The sequence below is a fragment of the Miniopterus natalensis genome, chromosome 6 (assembly GCF_054644295.1).
Source record: "Miniopterus natalensis isolate mMinNat1 chromosome 6, mMinNat1.hap1, whole genome shotgun sequence".
NCBI classification, from domain to species: domain Eukaryota; kingdom Metazoa; phylum Chordata; class Mammalia; order Chiroptera; family Miniopteridae; genus Miniopterus; species Miniopterus natalensis.
Genome location: NC_142086.1, coordinates 70,533,489 through 70,548,900, shown reverse-complemented (window position 1 = coordinate 70,548,900; position 15,412 = coordinate 70,533,489). Strand labels below are relative to the sequence as shown.

The 15,412-nt window shown below is 41.8% G+C and overlaps 1 protein-coding gene across 2 annotated transcripts in view; it reads left to right on the top strand.

The window, feature by feature from the left end:
* PPM1L (protein phosphatase, Mg2+/Mn2+ dependent 1L) overlaps positions 1–12,056 on the top strand; it is a 231,431-nt gene extending 219,375 nt beyond the window's left edge. For both annotated transcript variants that reach the window (XM_016215733.2, XM_016215732.2), the window contains exons 3-4: positions 1,832–1,993; positions 6,394–12,056. In XM_016215733.2, the coding sequence (XP_016071219.1) occupies positions 1,832–1,993; positions 6,394–6,740 (509 nt within the window). In that variant the 3' untranslated portion in view covers positions 6,741–12,056. The remainder of the gene's footprint in view (positions 1–1,831; positions 1,994–6,393) is intronic.
* Positions 12,057–15,412: the final 3,356 nt, after the last annotated feature.

Genomic DNA, 15,412 nt, shown 5'->3' with positions numbered 1-15,412 from the left:
AAAAATCCTACATGGCTGCTTAATACAGCAAACTATGGATGGAGAGTTGCTGGGGCTGGAATGGGGGTGGGGAAGGGGCTCGTAGGTCAGCTGGGTGGATGCCTCTGCTTCCCTCACATGGAGACCCTAATGCCTTTCCTTGGATCCTCAGGAGTGTCAATCAGGCTGGCAGCATAGACTTAGATGGCAGTGGAAGCAAAGGTCAGGAACATGCTCTCTCAAAGTATGCCAAGTGAAAAGGGAAGAGGGCCTCCTAGAGAAGCAGCTCCAAGAGTTATAGTGACAGAATGCCCACAGGTCATGTAATATTCGGTAGCACAGTGATTCTATTTCATCTTTCAAACTCCAGGAATGTGCTTACAGGAGAATGTATGCTCTGACTGTGTTGGGCAGGTCAACCCAATCAGATGCTCGCGGACACAGTGGGGATGCTTGAGGACCAAAATGCAACTAATACCAGAAACTGAGAATAACAAGTTGTAATTCTTTGTATTGTTCCTGTGCTTACATATTCATTTTCACAGGGTTTTTTTTTTAAGGTAAAAGATTTGCAATTTGCCTTGATAATCCCTAAGGTTAGTCTTTTTTCCTTTCACAAGGATTCTCCTATCAGAAATCCTGAATTGACCAACATTTCATTTGTTCCCATTTCTGATCAGGGTCGTTTAGAGTTAAACAGGCTTATGAATGGAATTTCAAATAGAACTATAATAACTGAATATGCTAATTATTCTCCTGCCCTTGATAGCAGCCTGTATTTATTCTTTATGTCTACTTAAGAATTTAGTCTTTTGTGTAGTTCGGTGAAGACTAAAGAGCTGTTTAGATGCAGTTTAAATTCTGTTATGGAATATGACTTTCTTAATGAGGAGGTTAAATATTAATGAAGACTAATTGATGAATAATTTTAACAATGAAGGCATTATCAGTGTGAAGCAAGGGTTGTGCATTTCAGCAGGTAATTGCATACTCAGTGACATTGTCAAAAGGGAGGGAGGAGAGTGGAGAGGAGCTGGAAAGAGGGCGTCAGGCAGGTCATGAGGGTAGCCTCCAACTAGAGCAGACTGTCCAACTCTATCTACTTTTATCCATTCTCTTTCCAAGAAGGGTTTGAAGAGAGCTTGTCCTTTCATGTCTTGTGTGGGCTCCAGGCAGGCAGGTCTTCAGTCTTGCTTCCCTCTGACTCTGACCACCCCCAACCCCCACTTCCTGTCTGCCGAGGCCTCATGTCTGCTATCATGGTAGGTTTTTCTGCTTCTTCCTTTATGGTCTGCCCCCATCTCACACTGGAGCTGACCTGTTTCTGACCTCCAGTCTTTGATGTCAGATGGTATAAGCAAGTTTGTATAGGCTCCTGATGGCTTCATAGGATCTAGCTGCTGGTATCTGTCATTTACTGGCTCTTCCAGGCTGTCCAGCTGAGCAGCACCATTCCCCTCCCTACTTTTAAATGGAATTTCACAGAAACTCAGCACCAGCAAGAAGCAGAAAATATCAATTGTCTGAAACTTCAAACTGATTTTGATTCTTTCCTAATCCTTTTAAATGTGGTATGTGTTTAAATTAAGAGTAGCAGAGACAGAAGTGATTTGGGAAAATGATAATGTTATCCCATCCTGTTTCAGTGACACTGTAACATGGTTAAGAAAATTGACTGTCAGATTTGATCAGTGTTGTTGAAGTGAACAGCCATCATTCCCAGAGCGGCTTGAGTCAAACTCTCCCCCAGCAGGAGCCGTTTTAATGACTGAAGAATCCAGTCACCACGCAAAGCAGCCTCACCTCGGAGCATTGCTGACCTCCTACATTGTCTCCCTCTTCTGTTTTTCAGGTACCACGTGCTTGATTGCTCTACTATCAGATAAAGACCTCACCGTGGCCAACGTGGGTGACTCCCGTGGGGTCCTGTGTGACAAGGATGGGAACGCCATTCCTCTGTCTCATGATCACAAGCCTTACCAACTGAAGGAAAGAAAGAGAATAAAGAGAGCTGGTGAGCTTGTGAATGCCTCTAAGCCCTGTCTGCTGTAGCATTGGGTGGATGGACCTTGCTTGGATAGCTCCTGGGGCATAAGAGGTTTAATTACTAGTGATCAGTACAGAGACTGCTGCTGAGGTAGCTGAGATTGGCAAATAAATGGCCACTGAATTTGCCCTTCTTCATGGCCAAAGATTCCAAAAGAGCCAAAAAAGCCCTATACTAGTTTAAAGGCTAACAAGGTCTTTGGGCCCCTGCTTTCCATATCCTGCTTCTCTCCAGCCATGCCAAACTACTAACCACCGTCCAGTGAACCATGTTTCTGATACCTCTGCTTTTGCAGATGCTGTCCCCACTGTCTAGTGGATAACAATGACTTGTTCTATAAGACTAAGTTTAAGGGTGTCCTTTTGGAAGCCTTCCCTGTCACACTGTGCCACAGGCATCCCCAGACTGGGTTAGGTACCTCTTTGGTCTTTCCCCAGCATCCTCTGTAGGCCTATGGGGTCACCTTTTATAATGTATGGCTCTCTTCTCTGTTTTGCCTTCACAACTGGGAGTTCTTTGAGGCAAGAACTTGGTCTTTCATTTCTATTCTCCCAGCACCTTGCTCAATACTTGGTGTAAGTAAATATTTTAGGGTGTGGGAATCCCTTTTTTATTCATTTTTTTCCACAACTTGGGGTTGGGAATATAAACTTAAATTCTGGAATTGGGATGGAGGTGGGGAATGTAATAGACAGACATTAACAAATAAAACAAATAAGTAAATTAAGTAAATTATCTAGAGTATTAAAAGGTGAGTATATTGCCAGATGGAAACTGTTATGGAGAGACATAAAGCAGGTGAGGGAATGGGGAGTGTCAGGGTGGTCAGTGTCGGCCTCGCTAAGGTAACACTGGGACATGGGACAGACACTTCAAGGAAGATTATCAATTGATTACATTTTCATGATTCGAATTGGGAGGCTGTGTTCTTTTTTGCCTGTGGATGGGAGGCATCCCTCCCACCCCAGACTGACAGCTGCAGCGTGTGTGCTTTGCATGATATGCCCGGCTGCAGACCCAGCTGCAGGAGGGGAGCACATGTGCCCTGGGTCTCTGACTAGGATGGGCCCTCACTGCCTGGGGTATTCTGCAGGTTGACTCTCAATCTCTACAGGTCAGCTTCTGCCCAGAACCTAATCAACATTTGAGTTTTCACAGTAGGAAGCTATACTGTTGAGTCAAAGTGTTGAATTTTATTACACTCTCCTGCTTCATTGACTGCTTGAGATGCAGAATCACTTTAATGAACGTTTGGGTCAGGTTTTCTGTTAATGGGATGGAACAAGCAATGTTTCAAGAGCGTCTCTCAAGCTTTGATGAGCTGCAGGCAGTATGAGTGCAATACTCTGGCTTCCTTACTTACGCAGACACTGTCTCCCCATGAGTCCACTGTGACCCTGAACTTAAGATACAGTTTAGCCTACTCTTGTGTAAGCACAGGCAAGGATGTATGTATGCTGCACCTGGAACTGTCATCGTAACATCCATCGCTCTCTTCTAAAATGTCACTCCCATTTTATCCTCTCTGTTTTTTCGTGCTGTGCCCATCACTCCACCCTCATCCTGCAGGGATTCTTTGTAGAAGCAAATTTGGACACCGTTCTCAGAGGACCTTACTCTAAACTGCGATGTCCAGGGGATCTTTTATAGCAAGGCTGAAGGGACGATGATTGGTTTTATTATCTTTGTTTCCTTTATTATCTTTATGTGTATTTTCTCTGACCTCAACCTTCCTTTTCGGACATCGATCGATCTCCCCTCCTGCTTTTGTGTGACAATTCGCTGCAACCAGTCTAGACCAAATACACATTAGTCTTTCTGTCTCCATTCCTGATCCTGTTTCCAACAACAGTGATACCAGCTGCTATCGCATGATCACTGTGTTGGGAGCTAAGCCTAACAATTTACATACACCTTCTTTTTCCCTACCTTATGAGGTCGATAATGTTATCCTCACTTTATAGCCAGGAAAATGGAGCCTCCAAGAGGCCTGTGTACACAAGGACACACGGCTAGTGAATGGTGAGACCAGAATTGAGACCAGGACTGTCTGACTTAAGAGCCCATGCTCTTGCCCATTATTAGACACACTTCATGGAATGTTCTCATTCATCCTGGCCCATAGAAGTCCCACCCAAGGTTCTCAACCCGACCTTAATGCTCACTCCTCCCTAATCATCACAACTAGAAATCATCTCTTCCTTCTCATCTGCTTACAGTATTTGCATGTGCTAGTCTCTCTCTGCAAGAATGTTGCTTTGTGCTTGTAGCTGTTAATTCTTGCAGATTTTCTTACCTGCCAGACTGTCTAGTTCTTTAGAGAAAGATATGGGTCTTGTATGACTTTATAGCCTGCAAATCACCTTCCACAGAGTATGTATTTAATAACTGTCCAACAAATAATATGTGAATGAACAATGTTCTAATTACTTTAAAGAAAAATCAGCTGTCTGCCAGGGAGAGATGGCTGGAAATGCAGGCACCCTCTTAAAGGGCCACGGCACAGTTTCACGTGCAGCCACTCACCTTGGGCTCGGCAGAAGGAGAGCAGAATGGACTACAGCTGTGTGAGGAGAATCCAGGGTGCTGGCTCTGGGGATAGAGCTCAGAGGGCAGCCATCTGGATTCCTGTCCTGAGTCATTCGCCCATACAGCAGAGGATATCTTTCTCACGCAGACCTTTGTCAGCTAGGCAGCTTTTGTCTGTGGGGAGAAGCAATTGCCCCAGCCATTGGAAAACATCTCACCCTACCCTGTGGAGTTTACAACTTGCTATTGTCTACAGCCTGAGGCTCATTAAGAGACTCAGATTAAATCAGCCTGCAGGCAGAGGTGAACCTCTAGGTGCTTTGAGTCTTTGCCTGAACTGCTTCTGGATTTGGGCTTTGGAAAAGCAGACTTTGGTGTGCATCTTGGTCCTGTCCAAACACACCTAGCCACAGCAGAGAGAACCACAAGCTGTGGATTGTTGATAGTTCCAAACAGGGTACACAAGGCCAGTCACAAATAGCATCTGACATTGGCCTGCACCAGAGACCATCCAAAAACACTGGGAGTCCTACCGGGTCTACCTAATACATAGAAACAAACCCAAACAGGCAGCCAAAATGGGGAGACAAAAAATAAGCCCCAAATGAAAGAACAAGAGAATTCTTCAGAAGAAGAGCTAAATGAAATGGAGATAAGCAATCTATCAGATACTGAGTTCAGAACACTGATTGTAAGGATGCTGAGAAGTTATATGGAAACTATGAAGGAAATTAAGAATGACATAGCAGAAATAAACAGCAGATTAGTGGAAACTGAGGATTGGATCACCAAATTAGAAGACAAAGTAGAAAAAGTCACTCAATTGGAGAGCCAAAAAGAAAAAAACAATTAAAAAACAGGAGGACAGTTTAAGGGAGTTGTGAGACAACAGGAAACATAACAATACTCACATCATAGGAGTGCCAGAAGAGGTAGAAAGTAAGCAACGGTTAGAGAACCTATTTGAAGAAATAATGGCAGAAAACTTCCCTAACTTGGTGAAGGAAAAAGTCACACAAGTTCAGGAGGCACAGAGAACCCCAAGCAATAAGAACCCAAAGAGACCCATGCCCAGACAGATCATAATTAAAATGCCAAAAAGAAAAATCATAATGCATACTATTGAGTGCATGTTATGTTCAGGCACTGTGCTAAATGATTTTTATGGAATAACTCCTTTATTTCTCACAACTCAATGGAATAGGTACTATTTTTGTCCCTGTTTTGCAGCCAAGGAAACTGAGAATCAGAGAGATAGAGTTTCTCATCCAACGTCACATATAGCTACAAATAATAGAGCCAGGAATGAAATCCAAGCAATTTGACCCAAGAGCTGAGCCTTGAAACATTGTGCTAAAATACACAGTTTTTAAAAAATCCTGACCCTATTTGGGCTGCTGTTTTCAGATCAAAAAGGCACACCCAAGGGCAATCTCAAACTAAATGATGGATCCCAGCAGTTGTCTCTGGTACCCACCTGCCTTTTACCACTGTCCTGGAATCCCCACCCCAGTGCTCCCTGCTGTCAATCACTGAGCTGTCAAGGTGTTAAGTTAAAACCGATGTCCTCACCTATACACATCTACCCTCAATATTCTTGATATTTTCTTGAAGTCCTTTAAGATACGAGGATGATGGCATGAGGGTCTACTGGAAGAGTATCAAACCTCAAGCCATGCAGCAGGGGTGCTGTTCCTTCCTGGCAGTGCCAGTGTGGGGTGAGGGGAGCAAGTGCAATACATCACATGCAGTAGGCCGGCCTGTTGTACACATGCCCAGACTGTACCAGGTGTGTGAGCTATCTGTTGGTCAGGCTAATGAGCTCATTCTCTTTCCAGGTGGTTTCATCAGTTTCAATGGCTCCTGGAGGGTCCAGGGCATCCTGGCCATGTCTCGATCCCTGGGGGACTATCCACTGAAAAATCTCAACGTGGTCATCCCAGACCCAGATATCCTGACCTTTGACCTGGACAAACTCCAGCCTGAGTTCATGATCTTGGCATCAGATGGCCTCTGGGATGCTTTCAGCAATGAAGAAGCTGTTCGATTCATCAAGGAGCGCTTGGATGAACCTCACTTTGGAGCCAAGAGCATAGTTTTGCAGTCGTTTTACAGAGGCTGCCCTGACAACATAACAGTCATGGTGGTGAAGTTCAGGAATAGCAGCAAAACAGAAGAGCAGTGAACCCTTCAGGGTCTCAGCTGCCTTAGACTAAAGGACTTTCAGCACACTGGTCTATTTTAATGTAGTGAAAGGTGTGGAAGTTACAGTTAGAGCCCCCCACCCCAGACATGGGATTCCCCCTCCCTGGTGGTCTTAGGTCTGTATTCAGTGATGATGGAAAGAGGGTGTTCTTGGCCGATGCAGTTGAGAGGCTGGAAAATGGTTTCTTCATGTTCCCCAACTCTTTCATCCAGTGTTCAGAATATATAAATATGTAGTTGTAGATTCACATGTATGAAGTGAATGGCATATGTGCCATATATTCTCCCTTTTAAGATTCTTTTCAAGATCCCTTACAGGTGCCCTCCAGGCATCAGACTTTGTGTCCTCTCTGGAGCAGTGAGCAGGGCAGGCCCCCCAGAGCTGCAGGACAGGCCACCGTGTCACCTGTGAGTCAGGGCACAGTGCCCTCTGCTGAGGGCAGAGCTGTCCTGAGAATGCTTTATCTTCCTGAGCCGAGGTTTTCAACTCAGCAGCAGCCCAGAAACAGATTTGGGACGGTTTGCTGTTCCGTGGATGCTCTTGGAGACTGAGGGAAGCAGAGAGGTTGAGGCGGCCTGCACAGCAGAAATAATGTTTCCCTCTCTCCCTTTATTCGTTAAATAGACTTTGTGGGCCACCTGGCCAGTCTTTGTGCATTTCTCCTAATCGTGCATGACCTTAACCTTTTGCTTACACCTTATCTTATGTGATAGGCAGCTGTTAAACTTCACAACTGGACTCCATGATTTTTTGTGTTATGTCACCAGGAAACCTGTTAGGGGAAGTCAGAAGAGCAAATCACAGTATCATAATCCCTCCCACCTTTAGGGTAGACAGGGGAGAAGAATGGCTGAGTCAGTCACACTGCTGCCTGGGGAAGTCGGTGGTTTGCATTGGGAGAGAAAGCTGGTGAGGTTACCACCCTGAATTGAGCTCCAACTGCCAGTTGTTACACGGGTTGCTGTTTTTTTCTCTCCTGTCGTAGCAGCTTGTAAGTGTCTTTCAAGGAACGTTCTGAGAAGCAGCAGAGGAACCTCATGAGTGTTCCTTGAAGCCCAGGACAGAGTTCCCAGACATGTTTTAGAGTTTGGTGGTAAACCTCTGGGATGTGCTTCTCCTCAACAGTGGAGAGCAGCAGCCTTTAACGTTTGGCTGCAAATCACTGTCCACAGCAGGTAGCTTTCCCCAGGCAAACCACTCAGTTACCACAAAGCTGGTTGGGAATTCAAGCTCAAATAGGTATTGTTAAGTGGCCCAGAGTTATTTTGGGGCCAGGATTGCTGCTCTCCATTTCCTATCACCAAAGTCATGTTTCCAGCCTCAGTATTTTATAAGTTAATTGACAGAAAATGCTTAGTCATTCTGTTTGCCTAACTGCGGTGGCTCAAACAGCCCAACAGGATTTTGGTTGCGTTCCCAGCCCCCTGTGTCTGAAATGCCAGAGTGTCCACCTGGCTCTGTTCTTTCCAAGTCAGCATTTGTCATTATAGCCTCTCGAAGGCCCATTTGCTGGCCACCTCCTGCCTTTCTTTAGCTGTGGAGCTCTTCTGAAGCAGGTTCCAGAGAGAGCTCAGGAGAATAGAAAGATTCCCTTGTGGCTACCAAGGACTGCAGTCAGTCGATTCCTCCAAGCACTTACTTTCCTCAGACTACAATGAGAATTAATAATAGTTTCCCAACAGATTTGTAAACTGTAAGTTAGAATTCCAACATTAGAATTAGAAGTTTGATGATTCTTTTTTTAGCCATAGAATGTTCTAGTACAAGATATCTACCACCATTTAGGTTGAGCTCTTTGCCTATAAAGAGACACTGAACATTTGGATGTGTGTATTTGGGGTTTGAGGTCAGGAGGGGAGTGTGGGAAACATGCTGACTGTGGTCGGTGATGGGACGGTCAAGCCAGGAGACCTTGAGTTTGCCCAGAGATTTAGTATGTTCTGATTCCCGAGAGTTACCAAAGCCCACCATCCAACTCAAGTTAAGGAATAAGCAATTTCATTTTACAGTACACAGTCAATTTTCCTTTTTATTTTTAACTTAACCCCAAAATTCATAATCACAAGGAAAAGACATTGTTAAATGCCATGATCGTTGTTATTGTCCAAAATGAAAATAGTATTGTTTTGGTGAACATGAAAAAGAAAAGTTATTAAGTTGGTGTTTATTTGCTGCAGAATACCTCTGAGTGCTTGACTTCCCCTCTAACTGAGGTTCATAAGGCATCTTCAAAATTTTGCTTTGTAGAATTAATTCATTTCTTACTTCGACCAATTAGTATGTGCATTTCCTATTCCCTTTCTGCCTCTTTTCCTCTTATTTTGGCTTGTAGGTTTTTAAAAGATAGAAGTTCTAGGCAAAATAGTAGCAGTTTGATTAATATCTGTGTCTACAGTCAGCTCCCTTCTCCTGTCCAGGAGCTCTCTCTCCCTGACCCTCCCCCAGCTGTTGGGGGTGGCCAGACATCACCCTCAGGTTGCCCTGTGGCTCCTGGCTGCTCCCATTTATAGGGATTGGGAAGGTTGAACCTAGCCACTAGGGAAATTGATCTGAGGAGTGTGCATGTGAAGCTTCCCTGAACAGCACTGCCAAAGCTTTGGACTGTCTGCTGAGGCTGCCCAGACTCCCTAGCCCGAGTTCACCTTGCCAATAGCCCCCATGGTGCCAAATCTGGGATGGTTTTACAGTCTTTTCGAAATGAAGCTGGGAATGAATGACCACATGCTATGAGCCCCCAGCAATCTGCCAAGCCCAGGGCCTAATTCATGCACTGCTCCGCGGCTGCTCCACTGGCAATTCTTAAAATAAGTTGGGATTTGGGTGGGTGGGGGGGGTGAAGAAAGGGACATTTTTAAAAAATTCATTGTATTTGCAATTCTTTAATCAAAGGAATAAACAATACTTATATAGAAAATTCCAAAGCTAGTTCCCAAGACCTGCATTTATTTTATGTGACCAATTAGCCCAAGGCACTTAGCTCTGAAGTAATACACCTACGTACACATTGCTGGTTACCAGTGGCCACATTCTGTTTCTGCCTTAGCTTAAAGGTATTGGCCTCTTGACTCTTGTCTATGTAATACTCTTATTACACAGAGTGTTTTATAGAGTGAAGCAGCATGTGCAACCTGGGTAAGTTAAAATAGGCCTTATTTCATGCAACTGAATGATTCTAACCCACGTACAGTTTGTGCAAACAGGATTGCGTGAGAGTGATGGCATCATTGTTTCAATCCCATCTAAAGTAATTTTAGGAAATTGATTACTCTATTGAATTGGATCACTGGAATATCTGGCAATACATGAGGGATTCACAAAGGCAGGGATCACTTTTTTCTTTTTTTTCTTTTTTTTTAAACATATCTTTATTTATTTCAGAGAGAGGAAGGGAGAGGGAGAGAGAGAGATAGAAACATCAATGATGAGAGAACCGTTGATCGGCTGCAGCCCGCAACCCGGGCATGTGCCCTGACCAAGAACCGAACCCTGATGGCCTGGATCCTAGGTCGATGCTCAACCGCTGAGCCACGCCCAGCTGGGCGGGATCACTTTTTTCTTTGCCAGGTATACCTTGATTTTCCTAAGTTTTCTGCCCTGGGTTGTTGCCAGATCAAACTCTCTTGCATCTGAGTCAACACAGAAGGTTTAGAGAGGGCAACATTTCATTGTACATTTGAAAATATAGGAATACATACTCTGGATAAACCACTATTTAATGATTTCAGAATTTCCCCCCTCCTTGTGACCCATCATTAGACTGATCTTCCCTTATTATTCCCCCCAAATTGCCTTAGCTCGTCACACCAGCATTCCTGACCCAGAAATGACGTGACTGTTAGATACCACACTGGGGCCTATTTAACAGCCTCTAGATTAAATCATTGATATCTAGACTTCTGAGCTAGTTAGCTGCACACCACAGGAGTAATAGAATCCCAGTATTTTCCAAAGTGGGTTCCACAGAACCCAAGTTCCAAAGATACTCTTCCAAATATAGTGTTCCAGGGTCAAAGGAGTTTGGAAAACATACTGTCTTAGAAAGTTAGTGCATATAAGCACATAGAAGCTTCTAATTTAAATGTCCTGCAGGGGGGAAGAAACACACCACAGATGTAATTTCAGTTAGCTTAGTGTTCTCCAGATTAATTTCACCACAGAGACTTTTTTTGCATAGCACCTAATAACATTCCAAGGAGCTCATGTTCCATTTGACTCACTTTGGGAATTTTGATATGTGGAAATATTACTGATTTTTCATTCCCTATTCTATGACTTTGTAGTTGCAGTACAATTTGCAATTTAGAAGCCCTAATCCTTTTGAGTAAGAGGCTGACCTGTTAATGAAAGCAGTATTAAGAAATACTGTCATTTAATATGACCATTGGCAGCCTCCCGTTGAAGTAGAAGCCCAACAATCCTACTTGAGGCCCCAACCATTGTCTCCCTTCTTTTATGAGTAATAAGCGAGAGCCTTGCCATACCTAGAGATTTCTCAGATTGATTCCAAGAGCTTTCAGTTGCTTTTTAAAACTTACCTTTGCCATCTAGATTGAATCAAAATAAATATCTTTACATTTCATCACTATGTGAGAGCAAAAAATATATTGAAAATAATAGAAAATGAGGAAAAAGTTATGAACAATGAACACTCCTTTACTCTCTGTCCTCTGTCCTTCCCAAATCCAATGAAATAATTTGAAATCAATCAAAGCTCATTTATTCTAAAATCCCCGTCCCATGTTGTCCCACCTTTCACATTTTATGTACAGAATTAAGTCAGGCAAGTTATCTCTTGCCTAAAATGTCAGACTTAGTGTCACTCTCAACCTGGGCAATGGGTTCAAGAAACCCTGAGAGCTAATCCCAAAATAACATATGAGAAAAATCTAGTTGAAAACATGGTACAAAGTGAATTTAAGGTAAAGTCGTTAATTTAAAGTCACATTCAACTTTTAGGAATACATCTGCCCTCTGGACGTTCCCAAAATAGTAAAAAACTGGAAGTAAAGTCACTTAGACCAGGAGCAGATTATGAAGGGCAAGTGACAGTTGACATTATAATGCTTCCATTGATAAGTGCTTCTCAACATGTTTCTAATAGGTAAAATTTTTGCTAATTCTTAATAATGTTGATGTTTTGTCCATTTTTTATTTTTCCCACTGTTAAGCTGCAAACTGTTTAACCAAGGTTAACCAGTTATTACCTTGTTGGGTGATTTTTATGTGTTTAGTAATAACCACACAATCACCTATACAATCACTTTAATAAATCAAAGTTAAGGACTTTGAAGAGAACATGTAATAACTGTTCACTTTAACAAATCATCATAGGCATTTTCACAATTTAAAACTCCACCAAAAAGCAAGCAAGCAGCAAAGATGTAGATTATATTTAGAGATGTGGTTCCCTTTATTCTAAAAGTCCTATTACCTAGCCTCTGACATCTGCCAAATCCAAATTAATCTCAGAAACCTCCAGGGACCAGAGTCTAGCTCTGAGCACAGCAGTTTACTGTCAAGGCCTGGTGGCAGACTGCGGTGGGGCCGGTGAGGGGGCAATGTTCCTGGGTCACCAGCTGCCTCTGTAGGAGAGGGACCCGGTATCAGCCTCCGTTGTCACCTTTTGCCATGAGGAAATTCAGATAAATGTGATATCATGCATTATTATGTCAACATATTTCTACAATAATTAGACAATGCATAATTTAAAATGTGTGCATACAGAAGCAAAGGTAGAATAGTTAAGGAATTGGGGGAAGAAAACCTTCACGATACCCAGACGTTAAAAATGTGAAAAGTAGGCTATCTAAAATTTGGGTTATCAGACTTTCACCATTCACAGGGTGTATCTAATAGTGACTTTTGACATCAGCACATAGATTAGTGGAAGGGAGTTGTTCCCACGTTTCACCTATTCAAATGCAAGGCTTCCCATTGAGAGTGTTAACTGATGCTTTGCTTACATGTTAATGAAGACAGAATTCTAATGCTCCTTCTTATAGGACTGATGGCCCAGGCAGAAGCACATTTAAGAAAAATAATTTGGAACATTTTTAATCAAAAAATGCAAAATTAATTTCCAGTGTGATCAAAGTCAGAATGTAAAGAAAACATTTTTAAGAAGATATGAAAGACAGAATCAAAGGGGAGTAATATAAAAGGAAATATTTTAAATTAAGAAAGGAGATGAGATTTTATTACATCACGAATCATGCTTTCTGATATTTGTGCTCTTTCTGATATTAAGGAGATAACATTGAAGTAAGAAAATGAATATTGAGTTATTTGTAAAGTTAGTAAAATTACAGTCCCTAATTCATTCATTCCCAATGAAAATGGGTAGATATGGTCTTATTAATTGCTGTCCTAAACTACCTTTACTATCCTAGCTTCTGTTCCCTTTCCAAATCCTAGACATGGTTTTACCCTGAATCCTTAGAATTTATGCATTTTTGAGGATGAGATACCCCTTTTTAGAATTTTAAAAATAATATGATAGACTACCTGATAGACCATCCATTTTTGAGTGCCCAGATAAAACTGAGGTCAGATAAATGCAGTTGCAGGTGCTACTGAGAGTGAGTTTCAACACTGGTAGTTTACCACATGCCAACATGAGTACTAGTGAGTATTCAATTTAAAACAGTTTCACAAAAGCAAACTACAGAGTGATATAACGTTCTTCCTTCTTAGAGATACTTCTAATCCATATAACGCAAAAAGGGTCATGTTTGTTCATACAATCTTTAAAAATCCCGGAAAGTGATGTATTAGACATCTCTAACCCAAGAGAATGATGTCTCTTGTGCAAATTTTAAATTACCATTAATAATGGTAACTGCTTAGCTTAATAATGAAAAGGTGTAAAACCCTGCTATGGGGGAAAACTAGAACCATGGGACCTTCTGCAAGAATACCCCTAACTTGGGCTCCAAGACCACAACCAGTCTTTATGTGTTTTTCATCTTGATTGCCCTTTTACCTCTGGCATATATTCAGAAAGTGGAATAATAAATACAAAAACGGACATACCCAATAACTTTTGTTTCTATTTTAGAAATCAGTGTTTGCTCTTTTTAAATGATCTGAAATACACGTTCACAGTGAAACATTAACATCTACAACATTGTCTTCAGTTTATTGTTTACCAAAGCCAGAGGTTTTGACTTACAGCACTTAACACAACTTTAATTCAGATTACAGAGTTAAAGTCTGTCTCGAAATGCCTCATGCCCATGGTCAGCCAGAAAAAAGAAAACAAAAACAAAAGAGGAAATTCTAGTGAGTTCAGAAGAATGATTGTTTTCACAAGCCTGGAAAATAGTAATGGAACAGTTAATTCCAAAACACCCCAATGTGAACTATGTTCACATAATTCCTATATGACAGATGTACAAGGGTGTATTTCTTTTTAATATAAGCATCATTGCATTGATAACAGATTGATCTACCTTACGAAGAGACTGAATTGGGAAAGTCAGTATTTTTTCTCTAAGTAAATCTGCTTATATATTTTATTCTTTCCTTTATTTTTTTTCCTGAACACTTACCACGCACCAAGCAGAGAGAGTCTAATTGAGTGTATTTAGTGGTGAGCACTCAGGCACCATCCCTGCCTTCTTGACACTTGGAGTGGAGGCTTCACAGATAGTCTAATGCTCAGTATTGGCTGAGTGGGTTGAAAATTGTCATCTTTCATGATTCCCTCCAATGGGCTTAGATTTGTGAGGACAGGCAGAATTAGAATAAGTCTTTCCTACACATAATAGAGAGTGAATGGTAAAAGATTGGAAATATCTGATGCATCTAAATTACATCAGATAATTACTCCGTGTTTGGTCACCTATGTTTTCCAAGGATGGAGTGGGAGGTGAGACAGGAAGGTGGGGACCAGAGCAGGGGTAGGGCTGTCCCAGGGGGAGGCCACCACTGGAAGCCTTCGCCCAAGGGGATCAGCATCGATTAGCAGCATACAACCAGAGCCAGGGTGGAGGAAAGAGAGAATTACAGAAAGGGAGAGTGGAGATCAATGAGAACATCTCTTCATGGCCTTTTTTATTTTAGTTCTCAAGAGGCTATTAGTGTAACAACCTCATGCCCCAAAAGAGAACCCAGAACTGAAAGTGTTTATCATCAATGTATATAAATTAGTGAATTCATTATATAGAAAATTAACATATTTCAGGAATACAATTATTTCTTGATTTTTATTATGAACAGAAGACTGCCAGATTTTTTTAATAAATCATAAATTTAATACCCATAATTACTTTAGACATTCCAGAACCTAGGTATGGAATTTAAATTTTATATTTTGAACAAGAATAGCAACATTTTCTGTGTAGCAAAGCAAAACTAAACACCAAACTTTTCATTGTAACCACAGAAGTCATCACTTCTTTCTAAATCCTTTGCCTGGTCATTTTCCCTAGACATCTCTTTCTGTTTATGCCAATTGCCTGTTTATCCCAGAAATATTTGCTGCTGCCAAGTTACATTAGAATCCTGTTGAATTAGAGTAATAGAAAGTGAATGAGAAAAGACTGGGAATATCTCATTGTGATCACAAGTGGGGTTTTTGTGGTTTTGTTTTTAAGCCTGAGAACATATAAAAGGAAATTAAGCCAATTTCTGATTTGGTAAGATTAAAA